Source organism: Delphinus delphis, chromosome 2, assembly GCF_949987515.2.
Source record: "Delphinus delphis chromosome 2, mDelDel1.2, whole genome shotgun sequence".
NCBI lineage: Eukaryota > Metazoa > Chordata > Mammalia > Artiodactyla > Delphinidae > Delphinus > Delphinus delphis.
In genome coordinates, this window is record NC_082684.1 from 64,174,223 (window position 1) to 64,201,370 (window position 27,148).

General features: G+C 40.8%; 1 protein-coding gene across 1 annotated transcript in view; it reads left to right on the forward strand.

Annotated features, from left to right (window-relative positions):
* The first annotated feature begins 15,430 nt into the window (after positions 1 to 15,430).
* SNX6 (sorting nexin 6) overlaps positions 15,431 to 27,148 on the forward strand; it is a 54,863-nt gene continuing 43,145 nt past the window's right edge. Inside the window, exons 1-4 of the mRNA XM_060001882.2 lie at positions 15,431 to 15,527; positions 15,681 to 15,728; positions 25,361 to 25,465; positions 26,310 to 26,420. Of these exons, the coding sequence (XP_059857865.2) occupies positions 15,522 to 15,527; positions 15,681 to 15,728; positions 25,361 to 25,465; positions 26,310 to 26,420 (270 nt within the window). The 5' untranslated portion in view covers positions 15,431 to 15,521. The remainder of the gene's footprint in view (positions 15,528 to 15,680; positions 15,729 to 25,360; positions 25,466 to 26,309; positions 26,421 to 27,148) is intronic.

Genomic DNA, 27,148 nt, shown 5'->3' on the forward strand with positions numbered 1-27,148 from the left:
CTCTGCTTCTGAGAAGGCCCAGGTGGAAATCATCCCAGATGGGGTGTGGGTGGGGATGGAGACAGGAAGGTATCATGTGTTCTGTTCCAAGATCTTTAAGCATGGAGAAGGTTGTACAGACCTTTTCAAAGTTTTGTCTGAGTCCTCATGGCCGACATACTCAGTACTAATATCTGCTAGGTGCCTTACCCATGAAAGACCTGCTGGCACCCAACTCAGCAATCTTCTGACTTTGAGGAAGGTCTAAGGGATGGGGAAATTCTGGACCTCAATCATATCCCAAGGAAAGCTAAACCTCAAGACTTCTCTCTTGCCTGGTGGGGCTGAACTGTTAGGTTAGCGAGGGGGCAGCCCTCTGAGTCCTCAAACTGAGCAAGGGCATCTCCCTACGTCAGCGCGTGCTCCAGGCATCTGATACCCCCAGTCTCTCCAGACCCAAAGTCTGAAGAGACGAAATCAAGACCCATGTGACTATCCATGCCCTCCTCTTCCCTCGCTTCCCTTTCTCCCCATCAGGGCTAAAAGGGGCTGGCAATACTCTCTCCCTCTCCACTCCAGCCCCATGGCAAAGTCTTAGGAGCAGGTAAGGATATCTTGTTTCAGGGACTTCCCTGGCAGTCCAGTGGTTAAGACTCCGTGCTTCTTCTGCAGGGGGTATGGGTTTGGTCCCTGGTCCGGGAACTAAGATCCCATGTGCTGCAAGGTGTGGCCAAAAAATTAAAAAAAAAAAAAGAATATTTTGTTTTAGCTATCATGGGAGGTCTATGTTATATCTACTTCCACCAGCTGAGTGTCCTGCAAACGAGAGCAAGGGACCGCTTTTTCTTGCTCTGAGGCAGTAAACTTCTAGACTCAGGCCAGAGGTGGAGAGCTAGGGAACACAATTTAGGAATGTATTGATATTTTTATTGATTAAATTGATATTGATTAAATTGATATTTAATATTTACAAAAACAAGCGCTACTTCACTAAGAAGTGGCAAAGGCAGTACTCAAAAGCAGTTCTGTCTGACTCAATTCTTTGCACTCAAAGAAGTGATTCTTTAACTTTTTTTGCTCAAGGTCAGCCTTGCTTTATATTTCCCAGCTTTTTTTTTTTTTTACTTTTTTATCTTTCAATTTTATAAGTACACAGCTATCAGTTAAAAATTCCCACAATAGGGACTTCCCTGGTGGCACAGTGGTTAAGAATCTGGCTGCCAATGCAGGGCACACAGGTTCGAGCCCTGGTCTGGGAAGATCCCACGTGCCACAGAGCAACTAAGCCCGTGCACCACAACTACTGAGTCTGCGCTCTAGAGCCCGCGAGCTACTATTACTGAGTGCGTGAGCCACAACTACTGAAGCCCACGCTCCTAGAGCCCGTGCTCCGCAGCAAGAGAAGCCACCTCAGTGAAAGGCCCACTCACCGCAACGAAAAGCAGCCCCCACTCGCTGCAACTAGAGAAAGTCCGCGCACAGCAACGAGGACCCAACGCAGCCAAAAATAAATATAAATAAATAAATTTTTTTTTTTAAATTCCCACAATATATCTTGGAGCCCATTCCATATCTATTTCCCAGCTCTTAAATTCCATTTTATTGCAATTTAGTTAAAACTCTTTGTTGAGGATCCATTAAGGACTCCTTACTATGCTATTGCCATGGTGAACTTATTCCTGTCCTCAAGAAGATTTAAATGCTTTGGGACTTCTGCTGGCCTGGGTTCTGTTGGCCCTAGTCCTGCGTGAGCCCCACCCTCAACCTTGAACTTTTTCACTTTGTAAATGAACCCTCCTTGAATCTCTTAAGCTGAGTGTGACATCTGTTTCCTATTAGAATCTTGACTGATAGACAGGAAGTATGTGACTCCACTGCTCGAAACTCAAGTGGCAGATGGCTAGCTGAGTCACGCGCCCTTCCAAAATGAGTGGTTTCTGCCCAGCCCAGAGGTTACTGTCATTTCCCAAACCCCTTGTGTCAGGAGGGGCCACCTGACTGAATGTGGGCAGAGGAGATGTTCCTGCTGCCAGGCCTGACCCGCTAAAGCTTCCCACTTGATGATCCTGGTGCTTTCCCTGCTCTTGTGCAATAGCATCTGAACTTCCCGGCAGGCATTCCTAACCATTTTGCGCCATGGATGCCTGCATCCCTTCTCAGAATCTTTTTTTTTTTTTTAACTTTTTGCTTTGGAATAATTTTAGACTTACAGAGAAGTTGCAAAGATAGCGTCCTAGTCCACTTGGGCTGCTAAAACCAAATATCATAGACTGGGTGGCTTATAAACAACAGAAATTTATTTCTCACAGTTCTGGAGGCTGGGAAGTCCAAGATCAAGGCACCAGCAGGCTCAGTGTCTGGTGAGGGCCCACTTCCTCATAGACGGCCATTTTCTTACTGTAACCTCACATGGCAGATGGGGTGAGGGGTCTCTCTGGGACCTCTTTTATGAGGGCGCTAATCCCATTCATGGGAGGCGCTAATCACCTCCCAAATAACCTACCTCCTAACACCATCACCTTGGAGGTTAGGATTTCAACATATGAATTTTGGAGGACATAAACATTCAGTCCATTGCAATAGTAGAATTTCCATATACTCTCCACTCAGTTCTAGTTTCCTCTAAGGTTATCATCTTACATTACTCTGGTACATTTGCCAAAACCAACATTAGTAAAGTATTATTAAGTCAACTCTGGACTTTATTCAGATTTCACCAGTTTTTCCATTAATATCCCTTTTCTGTCCCAGCATCTAATCCAGGATACCACATTGTCTCTAGTTGTTATGTCTCCTCAGCCTCCTTTGGTCTGTAACAATGTCTCAATCTTTCTTGGTTTTCATAACTTTGACAGGTACTTCTGAGGAGTACTGGTCAGGTATTTCGTGGAATTCCAGACTAATGTTTTAAATGCCTAAAATAGGATTATAAAGAAAACAAATCATATTGAAATATAAGTATTGGAATTCTTAAAAATTGTGATGCAATAATATATGTGCTTTTTTAAAAAGAATAAATTTATTTATTTATTTTTGGCTGCATTGGGTCTTTGTTGCTGCGCAGGGGCTTTCTCTAGTTGAGGCGAGCGGGGGCTACTCTTCAATGCAGTGTGCAGGCTTCTCGTTGCGGTGGCTTCTCTTGTTGCGGAGCACAGGCTCTAGGCGCGCGGGCTTCAGTAGTTGTGGCACGTGGGCTCAGTAGTTGTGGCGCATGGGCTCAGTAGTTGTGGCTCATGGGCTCTAGAGCACAGGCTCAGTAGTCGTGGTGCACAGGCTTAGTTGCTCCGTGGCATGTGGGATCTTCCCGGACCAGGGCTCGAACCCGTGTCCCCTGCATTGGCAGGCAGATTCTTAACCACTGCACCACTAGGGAAGTCCTATATGTGCTTTTTTATTAACGCATTACATAACTAGATCTAGTAACTGTCTTAACTTTGAAATGGTGGTGAGCGTAAACATTATTTCAAGATTCTGTAAAGACTGTAATATAACATGAAAATATCTGGGAGTTGTCTTGGTGGCAGTCACGGGTACCCCTAACACTACTGTGATTTGCTGCCTAAGTAAAAGCTAGAGAATATAGAGATGTAAAATTTTTCCCATCCAAGTTTACAGATTCTCGGAATTCTGTGGACTCCATGACTGTCCTAAAGGGGATGGCAGAACCACAAGATGGGAGGCCTGAGTTCCTGAATATCTGCATGTAGCTGGGACTCCACTCTCAAACTAGCCCCCCACCTCCCCACCACTGCCAAATACATTTTGCCTAAGTTAGAAGTAAATCATACGGGGCTTCGCCATTGAAGTTTTAGGTATATACACACACACACACACACACACACACACACACACACACACGTAATAACTAACAATACAAAAGTACACATATTTGTATTACTTGAAACTTCTTTTTCTTACAAGTAACCAAAAGCTTAACCAAAGAAGGAGATATTACTGGAAGAGAGCTGAGATATCTCACTGGATACAAGGAGAAAGTAAACCATCAGGTTTCTTAATGGGCTGCCGTCAGAGCAGCTCTAGGAACCTCAGCAGTATTCTGGGGTGCTTGCCTCTTGTGATAGGCCCTGCCCTTAACAAGACTCAGCTTCCAACTCTGTTGCCGCATGTCTGCTAAGATCCTTAGGCAGAGGAATCTGATTGGTCCAGCCAGCTTGAGTCAGATGTCCTTCTCTGCTCCAATCATCCTTGACTTAGGGGTTTACTGTCCAGGATTGAAACATGGCTTTGGGGGCCCACTATCTCTTGAGTGGGACATAGTTCTAAGAAAATGATAGCAAAAGCATTAAAACAAAATCTGAGCTTTTGCTATAAGCCAGATACCCTTCTGTGTGCTTTATAAGGATTTTTTAGACCTCTTCAAACCCTTTGAGATAGGTGTGTGCTATTATTCCCATTTTAACGAAGAAGAAACCGAAGAACAAAACAAAGTTTAGAAAAATGTTCGAGGCTCCATGATAATTAAATGGCAAAGCTGAGATTTACACTCAGGCTGTCTAACTCCAGAGTCTGTGATACTGTTGCCATATTACATAGGAGGAAATAGGCTCAGAAAGACAATTTGACCCACCCATAGTTACAGGATACAGGGCCAAGATTTGAACAGGAGTCTGTCCCCAGAGGCCACGTCCTTTCTTAACCATTATAGGTAAAGGAGGGGAGGTGGTGGACTCAACTCCTGAGCCCATCTTGAAGGATGGGGAGGGGTGGGAGAGGCAAAGATGAGAAGGAAAGTCAATTCAGGCTGTGAGAACAGAGGAGGCCTTGCATTACCTGCACATACCAAAATCTGGGCAGCTCCACTTTCTGGGCCAGACATACTCTTATTCTATTGATTACAATGAGATGGAAAGTTTAGCACCACAAAGCAAAGGGTTTCCTGGACCTGCCATTTTATTCCTACTGAATGCAGTGTCCAAATACTACTTCAAACTCACTCCTGAAGTGGAAAACTTCATGTGTCTGGACACTCTTGGGCCCAGCTGGGGCTGAGCAACAGCACTGAAGAGACAGACAGAAGGAGGGGCAGGGCCTATGGCTGAGCCTTTTGGGGGAATTTTTAGGCCTTTTGCTGTAGGGTTTCCCAATCCCTGAAAGTTTCCTTTCTTGGGACTCCTATGATATAGGTTGAAGCCACTTCACAATGAGTTTAACGCCGTTAGTCTTTGCTGGAAACATAGTTCTTGCCCAGGTATTCTTAGATCTTAAACAAAGGGATAAGCGACCCCTAAAAAGATGAAAGCAGCAGGTAAGCAGCAGGTTTTCCAAACAAGCCCTGGGGTTTGTAAACATTACTCATCCTCCCTTTATGCAAAGATGCAGATATCTTTTCAGAAAAGAACATGGTGACCTTTTGGTATATCATTCTTAAAAACACTATGTGTTAAAAAAAAAAAAAAAAACACTATGTGTGGGCTTCCCTGGTGGCACAGTGGTTGAGAGTCCGCCTGCCAATGCAGGGGACACGGGTTCGTGCCCCGGTCCGGGAAGATCCCACATGCCGTGGAGCGGCTGGGCCCGTGAGCCATGGCCACTGAGCCTGCACGTCCGGAGCCTGTGCTCCGCAACAGGAGAGGCCACAGCAGTGAGAGGCTCGCGAACAACAACAACAAAAAAAAAACACTATGTGTAAGATCCTAAGAAATTCCCCAAAGTCACTTCCTTCTTTCTTCTCTAAACTGAGATATAATTCACATACCGTAAAATTCACCCTTTTAAAGTATATAATTCCGTGGTTTTTAGTATATTCACCACGTGCAACCAGCACCACTATCTAATTCTAGAACATTTTCATCACCCTAAAAAAGAAATCACATACACAGTAGCAGTCACTCCGTATTCCCCCACCCGTCAGCCCCTGGCAATCACTATCTACTTTTAGAGATGTATGTGTGTGAAGGGACAATTTTCTATTTATTTTCTGATCTTCCTCCTTACAAAACACGTCAATTAATATCTGGCACTTTATTAAATAGTGTTGGGAAAATCGAATAGCCACATGCAAAAGAATGAAAGTGGATCACTATCTTACACCATATACAAAAATTAACTCAAAATGAATTAAAGACTTAAATGTAAGACCTGATACCATAAAACTTCTAGAAGGAAACATAGACAGTAAGCTTCTTTTTAAAAAAAATTTATTTATTTAGTTTTGGCTGCGTTGGGTCTTTGTTGCTGCACGCAGGCTTTCTCTAGTTGCGGTGAGCAGGGGCTACTCTTCGTTGTGGTGCGCGGGCTTCTCATCATGGTGGCTTCTCTTCTTGCGGAGCACGGGCTCTAGGCACGTGGGCTCAGTAGTTGTGACTCACGGGCTCTAGAGTGCAGGCTCAGTAGTTGTGGCGCAGGGGCTTAGTTGCTCCACGGCATGTGGGATCTTCCTGGACCAGGGCTTGAACCTGTGTCTCCTGCATTGGCAGGCGATTTTTAACCACTGCACCACAAGGTAAGTCCATTAAGCTTCTTGACATCAGTCTTGGCAATGATTTTTTGGATCTGACACCGAAAGGAAAGGCAACAACAGCAAGAAAATAAGTGGGATTATATCAAACTAAAAAGCTTGTGCGCAGCAAAGGAAACCATCAACAAAGAAAATGCAACCTACTGAATGGGAGAAAATATTTGCAAATCATATATCTAATAAGGGGTTAATATCCAAAATATATAAAAACGTATACAACTTAATGGCAAGCAAACAAAAAATTTGATTAAAACATGGGCAGAAGATCTGAATAGACATTTTTCCAAAGACTTACAGATGACCAATAGGTACATGAAAAGATGTTCAACATCACTAATCATCAGGGAAATGCAAACCTAAACCATAGTGAGATGTCACCTCACACCCATTAGAATGGCTATTATCTAAAAGACAAGAAACAACGTGTTGGCCAGGATGTAGGGAAAAGGGAACACTTCTACACACTGTTGGTGGGAATGTAAATTGATGCAGCCAGTATGGAAGACAATATGGAGGTTCCTCAAAAAGTTAAAAATAGAACTACCATATGACCCAGCACTTCTACTTCTGGGTATTTATCTGAAGGAAACAAAAATACTAACTCAAAAAGATATAGGCAACCCACATTCATTGCATTATTTAAAGTAGCCAAGACAAGGAAACAACCTCAGTGTCCACTGATGGCTGAATGGATAAAGAAAATGTTATATATACATATACATACACACACAGTGGATTATTATTTAGCTATTAAAAAGGAATGAAATCTTGCCACTTGGGACTACATGAATTAACCTTGACAGCATTATGCTAAGTGAAGTAAATCAGAGAAAGACATATACAGTATGATCTCACTTACATGTGGAATCTAAAAAAACAAAAATCAACAAAAAATTTGAGCTCATGGATACAGAGAACAGATTGGTGGTTACCAGAGGCAGAGGATAGGGAGGGGTACAGGAGCAAAATGGGTGGAAGGGTCAAAAAATAAAAATCCGACAGCTCATTTGTAACAAATAATTTATTGGGGTTGTGGTTTTTTTTTTTGCTTTTTTTAATTTTTTGGCTGCACTGCGCGTCATACAGGATCTTAGTTCCCCGACCAGGAAGCGCAGTGTCTTAACCCCTGGACCACCAGGGAAGTCCCTGTAAACAAATGCTTTAGAAAGCATGTTTATAGAAACCTGTTAATAGCCCCACAGTTTTTTTTAAGCTGCAGTGCCTCACTCACTGGTGCACATAAGATTGCACAATCCAATTACCAAATTGAAATTTCATCCAGGAGAACTCATTTGGTATTGAAAAATTATAAAAGCCATATTTGTCAGCATAGTGAACGTAATTGCCAACATTAATTATCTGTTAAGTGACCAAAAGAATAAAAGCACCTTGCTCTAAAAATTAATGTGATATGATTAAGAGAAGTCAAGGGGTTTCTCAACTCCTGAATTCAGTCTTCAAAAGATGAAAACCTATAGTTTTGATGACAGTGCACTGTGAGTAGACAGAATATCCAAAAGTGGTTTGAAGTTGTTAAGTTTTTGGTTTATGGATTAATCATTTTCTGGAGACAACTTGAGTCATCAACATTCTTTGCAGACAAGGACTTTAAAAAATATTTCAGATTCCAAATATGGAGAAAAGGGGAAGTGAAAAAGCTTCTTACACACACACACACGCATACACACACACACACACACACACACACACACACACACACATGAATGACAAAGGGCGGGAAACCCTAGAGAAATAGAGTAGAATATCTTATTTGGTGGAAGCACATTTTTTATTTTGAGGGTAGAAATTAACTAGAGGAATAATGGGTTACATGCTGCATAGAGTTCAATAATTTTGTAAAATCTCTTAAAATCCTTTTTTCTATGGTCTAAAAAACACAGCTCCATCTTAGGTTGTACAAAAGGTGTGTTCTTGAAAATCTGAGTAAAAATGTAATTTTTTGAAATTAAATTCTCTAGATGTCTGAAAGTTTTCTGACTTTAAAATAAAATCAGGGCTTCCCTGGTGGCGCAGTGGTTGAGAGTCCGCCTGCCGATGCAGGGGACACGGGTTCGTGCCCTGGTCCAGGAAGATCCCACGTGCCGCGGAGCAGCTGGGCCCGTGAGCCACGGCCGCTGGGCCTGCGCGTGGAGCCTGTGCTCCGCGGCAGGAGAGGCCACAACGGTGAGAGGCCCGCGTACCGCAAAAAAATAAATAAATAAATAAATAAAATCAGAATGATCTCTGGATAGAATTCTTCTGATAGGTAATAAACAGTAGGATTCTTAGCCTGCTCCACTGTACCTAGAATGCAAATTAAGTCATTACACCACATATTTTATTTCAAATAATTGTTTGAAAGATTTGCACTCTTGGGACTTCCCTTGGTTAAGGACTGGCCTTCCAATGTAGGGGACTCAGGTTCGATCCCTGGTTAGGGAACTAAGATCCCACATGTCGCGGGGCAACTGAGCCCTCACGCCACAACTACTGAGCCCACGTGCTCTGGAACCCGCGCACCACAACTCGAGAGAAGCCCACGCACCGCAACTAAGACCCAACACAGCTAAATAAATAAATAAATAAATAAATAAATAAATGAAGCATTTGCACTCTGGTGGTTGTTTTTCTGTAGGGCCTGAATCCTCAAGTGAAATAATGGAATATGACAAAAGATGAGAGAAAGTATATCTAAATAGGGCTTGGTTTCCCTTCTCCTAAAGCATTTTACATCTGGGCATAAGGAGTTGGGGAATCTTGAATTTGAGCTATTACATTATATTATGTTATATTATATTATATTATATTATTTTCTGACCACTTATGAGTGTCATATTTCAGGTACTTTCTCATATTTCCTTCAGGTTTTATGTCTTGTGCTTCCATTGCAGCTCTGGGATGGAGAAATGAGGGCATCAAGTCATGAATATCAAAATGTAACTTAGAAATAATTTAATGTAATATATGTGCTGCTATTGTTCTAGTCATGGAGCAAAATTAAACTGTTCTCCCCATCTGTCCCTTAAGCAACTCATGTTAAGTATAAGCAAAAGAAAGTGTGCTAGACTTTAGTTCAACAATCTTTGGCTTCCAAATGGAATTCTTCCAAATAGAATCAGAGGTACCAACATGAATCAATTAATCCACATGTGCCCTAGGGTCTGGGTTCTATAGATATCATGTTGCTTCTTCACTTGGTCCTCAGACACCATGGTCAAGATCAGCTGGTTCGCTATTGGTGCTGATTCCCAGGTCTGAATCCCAGGGAAGTGGGAGTTGATTGTTTCTCTAAGAGTAATTTTCATATCTGGAACATTATCTTTTCCACCCTCAATCTACTGCGACATGACTTTTTTTTTTAATCTTCTAGATATGGTCTCTGTGTTGCTTGCCTGCGTATTGATTTATTTAACTAACGTGTGGTTTGCTTTTTTTTTTAACTCCTGAATTATAGGGGAGGATCAAGGAGATTTACTTTATTTATCTGATTTGGTCCATTAACTGAAGTCAATAACTTTCAATCTACAAACGTACTAGAAAAAAAAAATTGTGGATATTTATGTAACCTTGGAAGAGGCAGGATCTTTCTTGGCATTATCACTAAAATAGAAGCCTAAAGGAGAAGATGGATGGATCTAAGTACACTAAATTTAAAAACTTGGGCATGTCAACAATATCGTAACCTAAAATTAAAAGGCAAAGTTAACTTTAAAATATATCTTTATCATCCTTAATAAAGGGCTTTTACCCTTAATATATAAAAAGCTTTCAAAAACAGTAGTAAAAATATAGGCTAAGAACAGATATAGGTAATTCACAGAAGAAATACAAATAAATAAATGAACAAACAAATGTTCAAAGTCACTAGTCTTTCAAGAAACGCATGTTAAAACAATGAGATTTCATTCTTATCTTGTAAATAAATTGTTCAATGAATGTTTTCTTTCATGCCTGCTATGTGGCAGGCACTGTGCTAGATATAGAATACCCATGTATGGGTATGTGTATGGGTAGAAGGCAGTATGAGGGACTTTATACAATGGACTTTATATTTATTGGGTTGGCCAAAAGTTTCCTTCAGTTGTTTGGTTTTATTTTATTTTATTTTATTTTTGACTGCGTTGGGTCTTCGTTGCTGCACGCAGGCTTTTCTCTGGTTGCGGCGAGCAGGGGCTACTCTCCTTTGCAGTGCGTGGGCTTCTCATTGTGGTGGCTTCTCTTGTTGCAGAGCACAGGCTCTAGGCGAGCAGGCTTCAGTAGTTGTGGCACACAGGCTCAGTAGTTGTAGCTCGTGGGCTCTGGAGCGCAGGCTCAGTAGTTGTGGTGCACGGGGTTAGTTGCTCCATGGCATGTGGGATCTTCCCTGACCCGAGTTTGAACCCATGTCCCCTGCATTGGGAGGCAGATTCTTAACCACTGAGCCACCATCTAGCTGACTGAATATTATACAGTTATTAAAATTCATGCTGAAGAATAGAAATATACTTAATAATATGACATAATATTACAAAAAAGTCTTGATTATGTAAATTAAAATGCTATATGAGGCATATGCACGGGAAAACATTTAAAAGGATATTTGCCAGGACTTCCCTGGGGGCACAGTGGTTAAGAATCCGCCTGCCAATGCAGGGGACACGGGTTCGAGCCCTGGTCCAGGAAGATCCCACTGCCGCAGAGCAACTAAGCCCGCTGGCAACAACTACTGAGCCTGTGCTCTAGAACCCACGAGCTACAACTACTGAGCTCGCGTGCCACAACTACTGAAGCCTGAGTGCCTACAGCCTGTGCCGCTCAACAAGAGAAGCCGCTGCAATGAGAAGCACGCATGCCGCAACAAAGAGTAGCCCCCGCTTGCTGCAACTAGAGAAAGCCTATGCGCAGCCACAAAGACCCAACACAGCCAAAAATAAATAAATATTTATTTATTTAAAAAACAAGGATATTTGCCAAAATATGAAGAGATTATCCCCAAGTAGTGGATTATAAGTGATTCATTTTTTTCAGAGCTACCTTTGAAACTAACAGATTTGAGCAGTGTCAGAGAACATGCCTTTGTTGATTGCTTTGTTGACTGCTATTATACAATATTATTTTATTATTATACAATAGCACTTATAGCTTTCTACCCCACATCTGCTTCTCTTCCTCTCCTTCCTGGAAGCTCCAATTTTATTCAGGTACCACATTCTTCTAAGAAGCCTTTCGGTTTGGGGAGGCTAGCCCCAGTCCCAGCCCTAGAGGTAATTCCTGACTGGCCTAAGGGTAAGACTTAAGACAATCATAGTTATACCCGTCCCCTTTAAGGGTGGGCATGTGACCCCGTTCTAGACTGGGAGATATGAGAGGCCTACAAAAGGGAGGGGTCTGCCGAGCAAATTTTTTTCTGCTTGTAGATGTTGTTCTGTCGGTATGTGAAACCTAAAACTGCCCCAGTCATCTTGGACCATGAAGAGAACCAGTCTTAGAATGAGGTTATTACTGAAAATGGCAGAGTGGAGAATTAGAAGGCATCTAGGTCCTTGATGGCGCCATTAAGCTACTGATTATACTATGCCCAGAAACTCCTTATGTCTTTTTTCTTTTAATTAACTAATTTATTTATTTGGGGCTGTGCTGGGTCTTCGTTGCTGTGCGCGGGCTTTCTCTAGCTGCAGTGAGTGCGGGCTACTCTTCATTGCGGTGCACGGGTTTCTCATTGCGGTGGCTTTTGTTTCCGAGCACCAGCTCTAGGCGCGCAGGCTCAGTAGTTGTGGCGCACAGACTTAGTTGCTCCACGGCATGTGGGATCTTTCCGGACCAGGGCTCGAACCCGTGTCCCCTGCATTGGCAGGCGGATCTCAACCACTGCGCCACCAGGGAAGCCCACTCCTTATGTCTTGATTTTTTGTTGTGAGATAATGTTTCCTTACTGCTCAAGTTTATTTGAATTGGCAGTTTCTGTTACCTTCAACTGAAAACATCCTAATGATATAGCATACCTTGGAAAAAAATAGCATAGTATAGTACAACAATCTTCGGTAGAGAATTTTGTTGTAGCATAAACTCCAGGGAGAAGGAGGGAAGAATTAGGACCTAAAGTTTATCCAAAACCAAAAATAATCTCCTAGAATTTGAGGAAGTGAGAAACTGGTAAAAATACATTTTGGTGAAGACTTCTTTGATCAGGACATGATAAAAGGAATTAGTTTTCTTCTCCATCTAATTAAATAATTATTGTTTCATGTTTTTGAAGTTTTTCTTCCAAAAAAAAAAAAAACTTGACTTTTGTTTGACAAATATGTTCAACATCAATCCAATTTTTGATTTCCAAAATTTTAAAGTAACTCATTCATTATTCTCTAAAATTTTACTCTTCTTTAAAATCTTCCAATGCATGTCTTTCGAAGTACACTATTGGGAAACTATTCACTATTACATTTTCTTTCCTATAGCTAAATCTATGAAGTAATCAAACTGTGATTCAACATAATTTGCTCATGAAATTTATATAAAGTAGGTAATTTCATAGAAATCTATCAAACAAGATGAAAAATTGATTATTTGGTTAAAAGTATTCGAGAAGTGGTTTAGCTTTAATATCTTCTTGATTTATTTTACAAGTAGTAGAAAAATCAGTTATGTGAGCTTATCTTAATTTCTTTTCTTTTCATATTCCTTAACTTCTATAACTGGCTTTTTGATAGTTGTTAGTATCAGTTACTGATCACTCCTTCTTATCATTCACACAATATATTTCGAGACCTTTGCTGAGGAAGGAAGGCTCAGATATTAATGAGCAACTTTATTATTTCAAGTTTGGGTTCTCTGCTCCTGTGAGTTTTCAGCTATTGATTTTAGCTACAGTAATTACTATATGTCTTTGTTTTTCAGAACTAGTGATCTTAAAGTTTTGGCATTTGAGAATTTTAATGTTTCTGTACAATGTTCCTGGACTTGGCTTAAATATTGAAATTTAAAACACTTGGTTAAAGATCAGAAACATTTGACATTGTCCTATGTGGCACTCCTTGATCTTTGTGCACAAGGACACACCTGACCCTTGTACCGGTTGTGTACAAATTCCACTCATTAACTGTAGCTCCGCTCTTCTGTCTCCATCTAGGAAGTGTAACCTTATAGGCATTATCTTCAAACCAAAAACAAATTATTGGGAAATATTGGCACCTTTTATCAGCAACAAGTTACTGGAACATTCCTCCTTACACTTCATGACACTACACGGACACCACATGATGCCTCATGACTCCCAGTGAAAAACATTACTCTAGTAGTTACTACAATGCACTGGGAAATAAGAAACAAAAGACCAAAAAAAAGTCGTCCCCCTCATGTCGGAGAATAACCCTTGTTGGTGCAATAACTTAACCTCTCTATGCCTAAGGTCTACTTACACACAAAATGAAAGTTACAAGTTCTCATGAAAATGTCTGGAAGTTTAACATTATTATTTTGTGGGAATTCCCTGGCGTCCCAATGGTTAGGACCCCACGCTTTCACTGAAGAGGGCGCAGGTTCAATCCCTAGTTGGGGAACTAAGATCCTGCAAGCTGCGCAGCATGGCCAAAACCCCCCCAAAAACAACAGCAAAAAACCCATTACTGTTTTGAGAGCTTCAATTCAATAAGATAGGATGGGAGGGCCTGGCAAAATAGGGAATCAACTGTGGAGGGCCTGGAATCACAGGCCGTGGAGTTGGACCTTCACGTAAGGGAGACTTGGGAAGATTACTGAACAGGGTAGTAGCATAATCATCAATACCTGTGTCTTAGGAGGAAGACTGGCAGCAGTGTATAGAATGGTGAGAGAGATGGAACTAAGAAAAGTTATGAGAGTATTGCAGAGGGCCAGACCAGGGTGGGGGGGAGATAAATTAAGAGTTTGGGATTAACATATATGCAATACTATATATAAAATAGATAAACAAGGACCTACTGTATAGCACAGGGAACTATATTCAGTATCTTGTAGTAACCTATAATGGAAAAGAATCTGAAAAAGAATATATATATACATGTATATATATATGAAACTTAATCACTTTGCTGTACACCTGAAACTAATACAACATTGTAAATTAACTCTACTTCAGTTTTTTTTAATGGTTTTTAAAAAACGGGCCAGACAAGAGATGCTGAGGGTAACTGCTGTGGAAGGGGGTTGGGAGGAGGAATGAGACCAGTTTAAGAGGTAATGGTACATGATAAATTACAGATGTAATAGGATTTGGTTACTAAATGGTGTAACGAGTGAGGGAGAGGAAGGAAGGACTTGAATGGGACTTAGGTTTCTGGCCTGAACATCTGAAGATACTGATGCCATTAACTGAATGGGAGTACAGGATTGCTTGTTTGTGCGTGTGTGTAATAGAAAAAGTGGGGCAGGGGGTAAGGAATGACTTTTGTCTTGTCTCAAGTGCCTGTGGACACCCGTGTGGTGCTCTACAACTGGACAGTTAGAGTATGCCTGGGGACATTTCTTGGTATAAAGAAAAGGAATACTCTTGTAATGTGAACAGCTCATTTACATAGTGCTCAACCATTAGCGCCCCAAACCCTGAGATAGTTATTGCCTCGCTAGCAGTAAAAGCTTGATTACAGCCCCTGACTGATGACGGTGTAAAGGGCCTGGGTTCCCACAACTTCTACGGGCAAAATATTAATTGTGATTAATTATCGTGTGGCACTATACAAAGACTAGATGATTTACTGTGGCTTCTGGAGGGCGCTTGCTTGGTTTTTCGCCGCAGCCCTCAGAGAACGGGAACTGGACAGCTCCCCGGGTGGCCTTCGGCCCTTCTGGGATCAGAGCCGCCCAGCCGCGAGCAGTCTCCAGACACGTGAGCCTGGGCCTTCGGGCCCACTCGGCCAAGGGTGGTTCGACCTTGGGCGGAGGGCACTTCCTTCCTTCTTCCGCGCTCTCGGACCCCGGCCCCGTCGGGGCGGGCGGGGCGGGGCTGCTCCGAGGCCCCGCCGCCGGCCCCGCCCCGCTTGCCGGCCGCCGCCGGCTCCCTCCGGCCCGCGGTGCGGTGCGCGCCTGCGCCAGCCCTCGCCTCGGAGCAGCCATGATGGTGGGTGTCCGCGGCGCCGAGTCCCGGGCGCGCGTTGGGGGCGGCGGGCGCGGGGCGGGTGCGGGGGCCGCGCCGGCCTGACACTAATGTCTCCCCTTGTGTCCCCCCCACTCCATCCTTTCCCCGGCGCGGCGGGCCCCGCCGACCTCGCAGGAAGGCCTGGACGACGGCCCCGACTTCCTCTCGGAGGAGGACCGCGGAGTAAGTTCTGCCTCCTTCTGGCTAGCGGGACCCTCCCTCCCTCGCCTTGGTCCAGGGGTGTGGTACGGGAGAGGGGTGTCTCCGGTCGCGCGGCACCCCCTACCCGCCGGCCTCCTTTCGATTTCCTCGCCGCACCGCGCCCCGCCCTCCTGCAGCCCTTCCTCCCTTGGGGCCGTTCGGTTCTGATTTCCCGGGGACCCGCGGCTGCTCTCGGCCCCCGCCACGGCTCCGACTCTTCTGTGGACCTCCTTCCCCGGCCGGTCCGGGTGCAGGTGGGGAAGTGGAGGTGGAGGCCGGAGCTGGACACCCGCCGCCACCACGTTGGGGACTATGAAAACCCATTGTCAGACCTTCCTGCCGGCACCTTCAATTTCCCCTTGGGGGGACCTCTCGAACCCGCCCTTGCCCACCCTTCTTTTCCTCTAAAACATTATAGTACGGGGTTGTTCTAAATTACCCTTTTGCACGGGATTTTACAGTTGCCGAATCTAAACTCTTCTCCAGTATCCTACCAGATTTTGTGAAGTGCTGGTAGTCCACAGTACCTTTACTTTTCCTAATGTCCAAAAAAATACATCTTTTGCAGAGATCCCTTGGTGGTGATTTGAGGCAGTGCATTTCAGTTCAGAAAGGGCCTTCAGGGCTATGATTCCTCCCTCCCACGCTCTACCCCCATTTACCTTGGCCGAAGGGTAGTAATCTGTATAGTGCCTTGTACAAGTGAGCACTTGAAAAACATTGATACATGATGATTGCAGCTCAGCAACGTTCCATGGTTCCTTCACATTTAACAGTTTGCACTTTAGTTTTTTCCGTTTTGCTTTTACTTATTTATCTTAGACAATGTGAGAGACACGTCTGTTAGTCGATTTTGGGCAGGTGATAAAATATTTTTATAGGATGTTATTCCTGGTTTTTTAAAATAAGAGATAAGGTAGTTAGTATTAACTGATGACCTTTATAAAGTTTTAAAATGGTAAGAAAGATGCAGAAGGTGCTGCATATTTTTATAAACGATGAATTAATAAATTTCTCAGTTTACAGAAAAGCATCATTTAGAATTACTAGTTAGCATGAAAGCATCATGTAGGATTTCTGGTTATTTCTTAAAATTTTAGGTTCTAATGAATTTTAAGACAAAGTGCATGTGTATGAATGTGTATATGTATCTTCTGGGGTAGGGGAATCATAGTAATAGTCATATCTGGGCACTGTGTTAGCACTGTATAAGCATTGTTTCCTTATATCCTCTTACCATCCTTGTGAAGCTTTTAGTATCTCCCATTTACAGATGAGAAATCTGAACCTCAGAGAAACTAAGTGAGTAGTCTGAAGTCACACAGCCAGTGAGTGAGAGAGGTGGACTTTAAACCATGCTGCTGACATCAAAGCCAGCGCACGTATTTCTCAAAGTCGTTTTGAAACACTTGCATCAGAATCACCTGGGGTGTTTGAAAAACTAAAGTCAGAAGTTTCTGGGCCCACCCTCTAGTAAATCAATCTCTTGAGGTAGGGAGGACAGATAAGTACTTTGTTAACTAGCAAGATGATTCCATTGTACACTGAAGTCTGATTATGGCTGCACAAAGTTATCCTGCTATTGCCTCATTTCAGGAACAGAAATTTCAGGCCTGTTTAAATTTCCTTATATTGTGTTTGTCCTGATAGAAATAGAGTGCCATAAATAGATTAGAACTTTTAGGCATTGCACTTTTAGTTTAGATTGCTTGTTCAGCCTTTTAAGAAAGTCTTGATAGAGAGAAAGCATGCAGTACCTATTTGATACAAATTGTAGGGGGGACATCACAGATTCAAAAACAATAGTGCAAGCATTTCATTCAAAGCAGTAAGTAAGCAAAATTAAAGACAGCATTTTTAAATACATTTTTAAGCAGCCTTAAATTTTCATTATGATTTGGAACAGAAGAGAGTCTTACAGCCTTAAGAATATACTGTTTTGTAAGAAACTTAAAAAGCAGACTTTAAGAATACACAATATTGAAAATTATTGGCCACTTTTTGATCTCTTCGGTTACACCTCTGCATAGAAGGGTATTTTTTTCTTTCCCAAAGGAAGGACAGTAACATATTATTTAGTAAACAAATGAGCCCTTTGAACTGGACACATTTTGCTCTGATGTGCTTGTTAAATAGAGCAGTACATGCCAGCATGATGGCATAATTCTCTTAGCATTTGATTTGAATTCTAAATAATATGTTTATTGTTTTCAGAATTACTTCAGGTGGAGGAAGTGCACCTCTCCTGGACTCCTAGCCTTGCTCCTCCCTCTTATTCCTTATCTTCATTAATGTCATCATTTGTAGTCCTTCATGCAAGAAGCTTCTGAATCATAACCTTCATCCCCATACCAGAACAGTCACTGAGGCCAGATAATTTCACCTCAGAAATGTTGTTAGCCCATCTTTCATTTATATGGCCACAGTTAAGTTTCCTCTATCTCTTGCCTGGACTGTAGCAGTATCTCATTGGTCTGTCTCCAGGCTCTCTACTTTCCAGTCCAGACTGCACATGACTGGTAGTTACCTAACTGAAATGATTAGATCATATGGCACCAATAGTCACAAGGACTTACGGGGACCCAGTTCTTTTTGCAGTAAGGTCCAAACTCCTTATGCTAGCATTGAACACCGTTCATAATGCTTTCTGGCTGACTTCATTTCTCAAGATGCCCCTGCCCCATACACACACACACACACACACACACACACACACACACACAATAGGCATATTCTAGTCTACTTGTCATTGCCCAACCACCTCTGCACTTTAATGTCTGCTTTATGCATGCTTCTCAGTGTTGTGGAGTGGGTTTTTTTTTCCCTCACCTTTTTTTTCACATGAAATTTGACTTAACCTTTTAAGACTTGGCCCAGATGTTTGCATTTTCTTTTGTACCTACTCAGCATTTAGCTTGAACATATTCCACATTTATTGATAGTTATTTCTGATAAAAACGTGACATAGATTTCGTTGGCAAAGGATAAGATGAATGTTGGCAGAGGAAGAAGAGAAAGTTCCTGCCCTGGGGCCGTGGCAGTGTAGTGAGGAGCTTACCGGTGAAGTGCTGTGGGAGTACGAAGGAGAGTGAAGACATAATGGTAACTACACAACTGATGAAGCGTTTGCTGCATACTAGGGACTTTCCACACATCAACTCAATTCTCAAATCCCTGTGAAGTAACTGCTACTATTATTCCTACTTTGGAAAGGAAAAGTGAGGTTCAGAGAGATTAAATAACTTGCCCTGGTTCATACAGCCGGTATGAGCTGTATTCAAACTCAGGGAGTCTAGCTATAGGTACTGGGCTGTTAACCACTGTGCTGTTGCCTACAGGAGCTAAGCCTTAAATGTTGAATGTGTAGGCTCCCAGGGATGGGGAAGGCTTGCCAGCAGAGAGGATAACATGTAGGTAGGTCATTAGGTTCCACCTGGAGCACTTTTTCTTACTGGAAGCAGGAGTAGATATGGGTAATACAGATAAAGTGCATAATGTGGGAAGTCCTGAGGGATCACCAGCTAGGAAGGACATATGCCCAGATGAAAATAGCATTGTAGATGACTCCGATGTGGAAGGTGGATTGTTTCTTCCTTGCAGAAAGCAGAGAAACCTGTTACCAGGCTTTTGCGGCAGTCCAGATGAGAAATGTTAAAGGTAGAACTAAGGCAGTGGAAGAAGGGATGAAGGAGGGGACATAGCAGAGAGATATTTAGAAGATAGAATGCACAGGGCATAGTGGCTGAATAAATACATGTGCTGGACAGAGGAGAAGGAGATGAGGAATATACGAGAGAATAGCAGAGTTAGAAGGTAGATAATAAGTTTGGTTTTCAGATATGTTGGATTTGAAGTGCCTGTGAAGTGTCTAATCCCTTCCCTGCCAAACTAGAAAGTAAGATCTGAAAGGGTGAAGATTGTGTCCTTTCATTGCTCTATCGCAAGCACATCTGACAGTGGTTGGCACGTTGAAGGCACTCAGTTGTTTAATAAGTAAATACATCCAGGTGGATATGTCTAGTTAGTAACTTGAAATTATGATTGGGAACTTAGAATAAGAGGTGTGAGTTGAAGGTATAAATTTCAGAGTTATTAGTCAAGAATGGCCGAGTTTGCCAACGCTAGATAGTACCCAGCGGGAAACAGCATTCACAGGCCAAGGAGAAGAAATGGACTAACTGATGGGGCTGAGATGAGTGGGGAGAAAATGAAAAGAGTCCCCAGAAGTTGAGAGAGTTTTAAGGACATGGTCAGAATGATCATTGAGGCAAAATACCGAAGAGAGATCAAGAAGACTGCAAAGTATTGGATTTGGAAATTAGGTCCTCACTGTGTGGAGGTGTTGTGAGACCAGGGCTAACTTGACTAGAAGAGCAGTGTACAAGCAGGTTCTAGAGCAAACAGGCAGATTACCTGCTCAGGTAGCCGGAGAGCTCTGCTCTCCATGGGACACCACTCCTTCTGAGAATGCAGAGGAGATGGTGAGTACAGATCTATTTATAGAAAGACTTATTGATGGGTCTGAGGGAAAACAGCTGCTAATGTTTATTTCTTGGGGATGTGGGAGACAGGGTCACTTGTTGAGCATAGGGTGGAAATGCAATCGAGGGTTGAGATAGTAAAGCTTTGGAGTGGTTGCTCAGGGAATCAGAAGGGGAGCTGAGCAGATCGGCCCTGGACTGTTGAATGGTTTTAAGAGTCTAGTGCAGTTGGGAGAGCAATAATTTGTAGTGGACAAGCACAGACAGTTGTGACTTTAGCCACACTCAGCTCAAAAAAGCAAAGAAAGTTGATGATTGAATTGATCCTACATGTGGGAATTTGCAAGCCAAGTACGGCAAAAGAGCAATGGGAGTTGACAAGACCAGCGAGAAAGGCATTGGAGTGACATCATGCGACTCTAGTAATGTTTTGTTATTCCTAGTATGATGGATGAAAGGGAATCTAGTTTCCGGAAAGTATATGTATAATCAACTGTTGATTTGACTGCTGCGTATACAGAGTATCATAATGGAAATAATTTATTACAGGACTTCCAAAATCATAACTGGTTGTAAATCAACTACTTCAATAAAAATTTTTTTTAAATCATAACTGGACTAGGAGTAAAATAGATTTAAATTTTGGCCCGAGTTAGTGAACTTAACAGAATTTCTGTCTGCCTCATGGGGTTTTTCACTGTTTATACTGTAATTCCCTAGAAATAGTTTCTTAGCCCTGTTACGGTTTGCACCTTTCTTTCAGGGCTGCAGTGAGCCAGAAGAATAGGGCCTGGGGGCCACTGTAAGGATTAGGCTTTTCTCTAAGTGGGAACCCCTTAGGTTTTGAGCAGAGGAGTGATTTCTAGTTTAGTGGGATGGTTCCAGTGGCCCTATAAGGAGTATAGATTGAAGAGGGAAAGAGGCAGAAGCAAGAGACCAGTTGGGAGGCTGTTGAAATAATCAGTTATTTTCCTTCTTCCTTCCTCCTCCATCCATCCATCCATCTCTGTACATGTACTTTTCTGGCAAAAGATTAACAGTTAAGTTTTTAGGAGTGTCATAAGGTTGATACTTTAACATGTAAACACATCAGTGTAGTAAACTAATAGTGAATGTCCTCTTTACTAAGTAATTATATGTGAAGAATTAATCTATCAGCAGTAGGGCAGTGTCTTTAGATTATTTTTCTAAGGATAGTGTGTTTTGCTTAATCATTTTCTCTGCCTGGGCTTTCTCTTGACCCTGACACAGGTGTTTAACCTAGTCAGTCTTTGACAAAAGGAAGTATTGGCCCAGATAAGGATTAAACTGGTGAATATAGTCCAGTTAGAATTTCCTCAAACTGACCTCACTACTTGCAGAGTTAATTAAATGTTGATGAATCACAAGTTGTTTGCTTTGACTCTTCCCCTTAACCAAAACTGTCTAAAATTACTGACTTTTCTGTAAACAAAGAAAAAAATCCACCTGGAAAATCTGTGTACATTTTATGTAATTAACACTAAATTTACAGGAATTCCCTGCTGTCCAGTGGTTAGGAACTCCGTGATTCCACTGCAGGGGGCCTGGGTTCCACCCCCGTTGATTCCACTGCAGGGGGCCTGGGTTCCACCCCCGTTGGGGAACTAAGATCCTGCAAGCCGTGCGTCATGACCAAAAGAACAAAAACAAAAAAAACCACACACTAAATTTACAATATGATATTTTATTAAATCTAAGGCACAACTGATTGGAAGACATATTTTCCAGTGCTTTAATATGCTTTAATAAGGCATACAAGAGAGAATTTATCAAAGAGTTAGAAAGTAAGAAGTAGAGGAATAAAAGCAAAGGAGGGAACTTCTGGGGCTGATGGAAATGTTCCATATCTTAATTATGGTGATGATTACAGGGGTGTAACCTACATATTTGTTTAAACTCTTCAAACTATATACTTAAAATCTGCAGTTCATTATATGTAAACTATACCTAAAAAATAAAGTACAAGACCAAAAGTGGTAAATGTATAATACAGTAATATTATTTATTGATAAGTTACAATTTTAAAAACCCAGGTGTTTTACTATCAGACAAAACAAAGCAAAAAAAGGGGAACAGTGTATTTGGCATAAAAGGATAACGAAATGGAAGACAGAGAAATATTTTAATAATTTAAAATAATCTTTAATTGGAAGAAAAAATAACAGCCCTTCATATGTGGAAATCCTGAAAGGTGTGTTTCCAAATTGATGGCGCAACGGTTAAAAAAAAAGAAAATAAACCTGAAAATTAAAATATACGTAGAGATATGAAATCTGGCAGAAATATTTTATATAATCATTGAAAAGAAAATATTAGCAGTTGAGATGAAGTTTTGACAGAATGTAAAGACAAGGACAACCTGGAAAATCTAGGCCAGTGTTCCCAAGTACGGTTTTTAAGGCTCATTCTGAAGATTCTGTTTTGATACGTCTGGGATAGGGCGTGGGATTCTGTATTTTTTAACAAGCATCCAGGTTGAGTCTTATGAGTTGTGTCTGAAAAATCCTAGACTAGGCAGTGAAAACAAGAAATGGAGAATTGCTAAGGTTATTATTCCAAAAACCATATGATAAATTTATGCGTTTCCTGTGGCTGCTATAACGAATTACTGCAAACCTGACGGGTTAACACAACAGAATTTATTCTCTCACAGTTCTGCAGGCCCGAAGTCTGAAATCACTATCACTGAGCTGAGATCAAGGTGTTGGCAGGGCCATGCTCCCTGAGGCTCTAGCGAAGAATTAGTTACTTATCTCTTCCAGCTTTCTCGTGGCTGCCTGCAATCCTTGGCTTGTGGCTTTACCACTCTAATCTCTGCCTCCGTAGTTAAGTTGCCTTCTCTTCTTTTGTCTGTGTCAAATTTCCCTCTGCCTCCTTCTTATAAAGATACATGTAATTGTATTTAGGACCCACCTGGATAATCCAGGATAATCTCCCCATCTTTTTTACCATATAAGGTAACATTCACAGGGATTTGGATATGGATGTCTTTTGGGGAGCTGTAATTCATCCCACCACAATAAACATCTTAAGAGTGGCCTGAATGTGAGTAAAGAGAAATAAGGAAACAGATTTCTTAAATTAGAATTAAGGTAAGGGGTTAGAGAACAGGTAGGAAGGACAGTTTGAAGACATAAGACTAAATAAAAGCAAGAAAACCAAAGAACAAAGTACTCTCTAATGTTTCCAATACTTCAGAAGCAATGAAGATAGTTGGAAAATGAAAAAGAATACTCCTTTGTAATTCAAAACAACCTTTAAGTTCATTTCTTTTATCAGACAGTGGGCTACATGTAGCATTGAGTACAATAGCAATTTTTTAAATATTTTAAAATATTTTTATGTAAGTTTATAGTATTAACTTTTAAAAATATGATTACTGATTGAAATTTATTTTAATATAAACTTATCAAAGTTATCAATAAAGTTTTCATTAAAGGCCATGCAATTTAAATAGTGATTAATTTCTTCTGTGACTCTTAAGTTAGATTGTATGTAATGGTATTTATTTTTTAAAAACATGTCTAGTCAATATAGAACCAAAAGAGCAAAAATGAAATAGTATGTTACTTTCATTACTAATAAACAACCCTATTTAATGGAAAACTTCACAAAATTCATCTTTTAATAAATCGCAAGATTCCTTAAAGGCTTATTTTTTTCCTATTTATAAAAGTAATACATGCATATTGTGGAAAGTTGGGAGAATAAAAGAATATACAAAGAAGCAAATCCACTGCAACTCACATTTTGTTGTATTTCCTATAAGCCTTTTATGTATGCATTTTTTTTAACATCTTTATTAGAGTATAATTGCTTTACAATGGTGTGTTAGTTTCTGCTGTATCACAAAGTGAATCAGCTATACGTATACATATATCCCCATATCCCCTCCCTCTCGCGTCTCCCTCCCACCCCTCTAGGTGGTCACAAAGCATGAGCTGATCTCCCTGTGCTATGCGGCTGCTTCCCACTAGCTATCTATTTTACATTTGGTAGTGCATATAAGTCCATGCCACTCTCTCACTTTGTCCCAGCTTACCCTTCCCCCTCCCCGTGTCCTCAAGTCCAGCCTCTATGTCTGCGTCTTTATTCCTGTCCTGCCCCTAGGTTCTTCAGAACCATTTTTGCATTTTTTTAATATAATTGAGATCATAGAATAAACAATTTTGCTTCCAGCATTTTTTCCATTTACATTGTAATTGAAATTTGAAACACTAATGACTAGGTAAGATTCCAAAGTCAGTCCTGGCTTTTACAACTAGAGTATTTGAAGCAAGCTACTTAGTTACACTTTAAATATTTCATATCTTTGCAGCTGGCTGAGACTTTATCTTTTAGTGTGTTTGCTTCTTTTGTAAATCTCCAAATTACCCAAAGATGTTAGAATGTTTGTTTGTTTAAAGGGGAAGAAAAATGGATGAAATTTAAGAATTATAAGTAGAATTATGATTAGAATTATATGTGGAGAACTTTTCTCATAAATGGGTAAATAGAAATGGGTGTATAGAGTAAAAATTAATTTAGAAGAATTAAAGAGTACTGTAGAGTAAAATTTAATTCATATCACAGGAGTTAATTATTGAGTATTATATGTTATCATATTTTTTGCATTTTACATATACATAATACATATATGTAATATATTTAATTATTATTAATAGTTTTATTGTATATTCCTGAATTAAAATAAGCAATAGAGTTTAAATGATTGGCCAATATTCTTTTTATTATTTTTCTTGTTCTTAAAGGTAGATACCTTTTAGAACACTTGAACTTTTAAAGGACCATCTTCTTGGAAAATAGTTTACTTTTTGGGTGAAACTGTAATAATGTTTAGCACATTGACTCATACAAAGCAAAGTGTAGTTGCAATGGTGTAGAATGAAAATTGGATAAGATAATAACATACCCAAAGCATCTCCCTCTAGATAGTAGATAGATAGATAGATAGACAGATAGGTACAGATATAGATATATAGAGTAAATGAGCTTGAGTACTTTTTAGATTTCAGATTCTTTAGTTTCGTTTTTGCATTGTCTTATTGTCTGGGAGAAGAATTAAATTGTATAAAAGCCTACAGAATTTTCATTGAGTTATTCTTTTTCTAGCTTAAAGCAATAAATGTAGATCTTCAAAGTGATGCTGCTCTGCAGGTGGACATTTCTGATGCTCTTAGTGAGAGAGATAAAGTAAAATTCACTGTTCACACAAAGGTAAATGGGATTTTGTACTTCTGTTATTTTAGTTATTGTGCTAATGTTACATATGTAATAATATATTGACTAGAATTTTGGTTTTGAACATAATCAGTAATTCTATTTTTGTTTATAATTCACTGCTGTTGTTTTAACAAAACGTTTTAGGGAAGTGTACTTTTTAAAGATTAACATTTGAGAATTAATCATAGAACTTAGACATAGTACAAATTTAATTTTCTCTAGACTTTAATATCTTTTACCATTCTTGTTATTTTCAATTTTGGTACATTCCTTCAGTTAAATTACTGTTGTTGTTGTTTTTTTTTTTTTTTTTGTGGTGCACGGGCCTCTCACTGTTGTGGCCTCTCCTGCTGTGGAGCACAGGCTCCGGACACGCAGGCTCAGTGGCCATGGCTCACGGGCCTAGCCGCTCCGCGGCATGTGGGATCTTCCCGGACCGGGGCATGAACCCGTGTCCCCTGCATCGGCAGGCGGACTCTCAACCACTGCGCCACCAGGGAAGCCCTAAATTACTGTTTTAACAGACTATTTTCTTTTTAGATTTCAGTTCTCAGGCACATTTTCAGATTGTGATCTATTTTTCTTTGTTTGAATAGTTGAGTTTGTTATATTTATAGGATAACTTTGTAATGGTAGAAGTACAATATAATAAGAGGCTGTCAGCTTATTTTCTCAAAGATCCCAGGATAATTTTGTCTGGGTGTCTCAGGGTTTTCATAATAGAGTGTAAAAGCACTGAGAATCTTTCATAAAAGACTAATTTTAAAAAATAAGGTATAAAATGTTAAAAGTGTTTTTAGTGTAACTTCGATTTTTGAGAGAATCTCTTTCTTTGCAGAGTTCATTGCCAAATTTTAAACAAAACGAGTTTTCAGTTGTTCGACAACATGAGGAATTTATCTGGCTTCACGATTCCTTCGTTGAAAATGAAGACTATGCAGGTTACATTGTAAGTGTTGAGGTTCCATTTTAATCCCATTTTCTAGGAGCTTTTTAGATACTTTATTATGTGTTGAAATCTTCTTTTGCACTTCTAGTGAACTGAGGTCATTTTTTTAAATTGCCAGCTACAAAATGTAATTGACTACCACTTTTATCCTGAGTTGTCTTGTTTGGGAGTGTGGGGATATGGATACGTTATTCCCCCTCACTTAAACTTAAATTCCTGCTGTTTATTAGAATAGAAATGGGCTTGTCCTAGGGAGTAGCTAAGGGGGTATTACAAACCATACTGGTCTTGAACCCTTAGGTAGACAGATGCTTAGAGTTGGAGGGCTCCTTAAGAGATTATCGAATATAAATATGCACTGGGTGTTGTGCCTCAGCTGTTGACCACAGTCAGATTTCTGAAGTTTAGTTTCATTTGATTTCCTTGAAATCATCCTGACCTCGCCTGATTCCACCTTTATCCTTGTGGCCCCTGCTTCTCAATCATTTGCTTTTTTTTTTCTTTCTACAAATTGAGTTTGGTGGACAACTGGCAGTACTTTTTCTTTTTTTCTTTTTGGTTAATTAACAGTTTATATAAAGGATACAACTTAGGAACAGCCAAATGGAAGAAGAGATGCATAGGATGAGGTATTGGAGTGGGGGGTTGACAGATAACTTTCATGACCTTTCCAGGATGTTGTACCACCTTCCATTTTCCCAGCATGTCGATGTGTTTAGCAGCCTGGA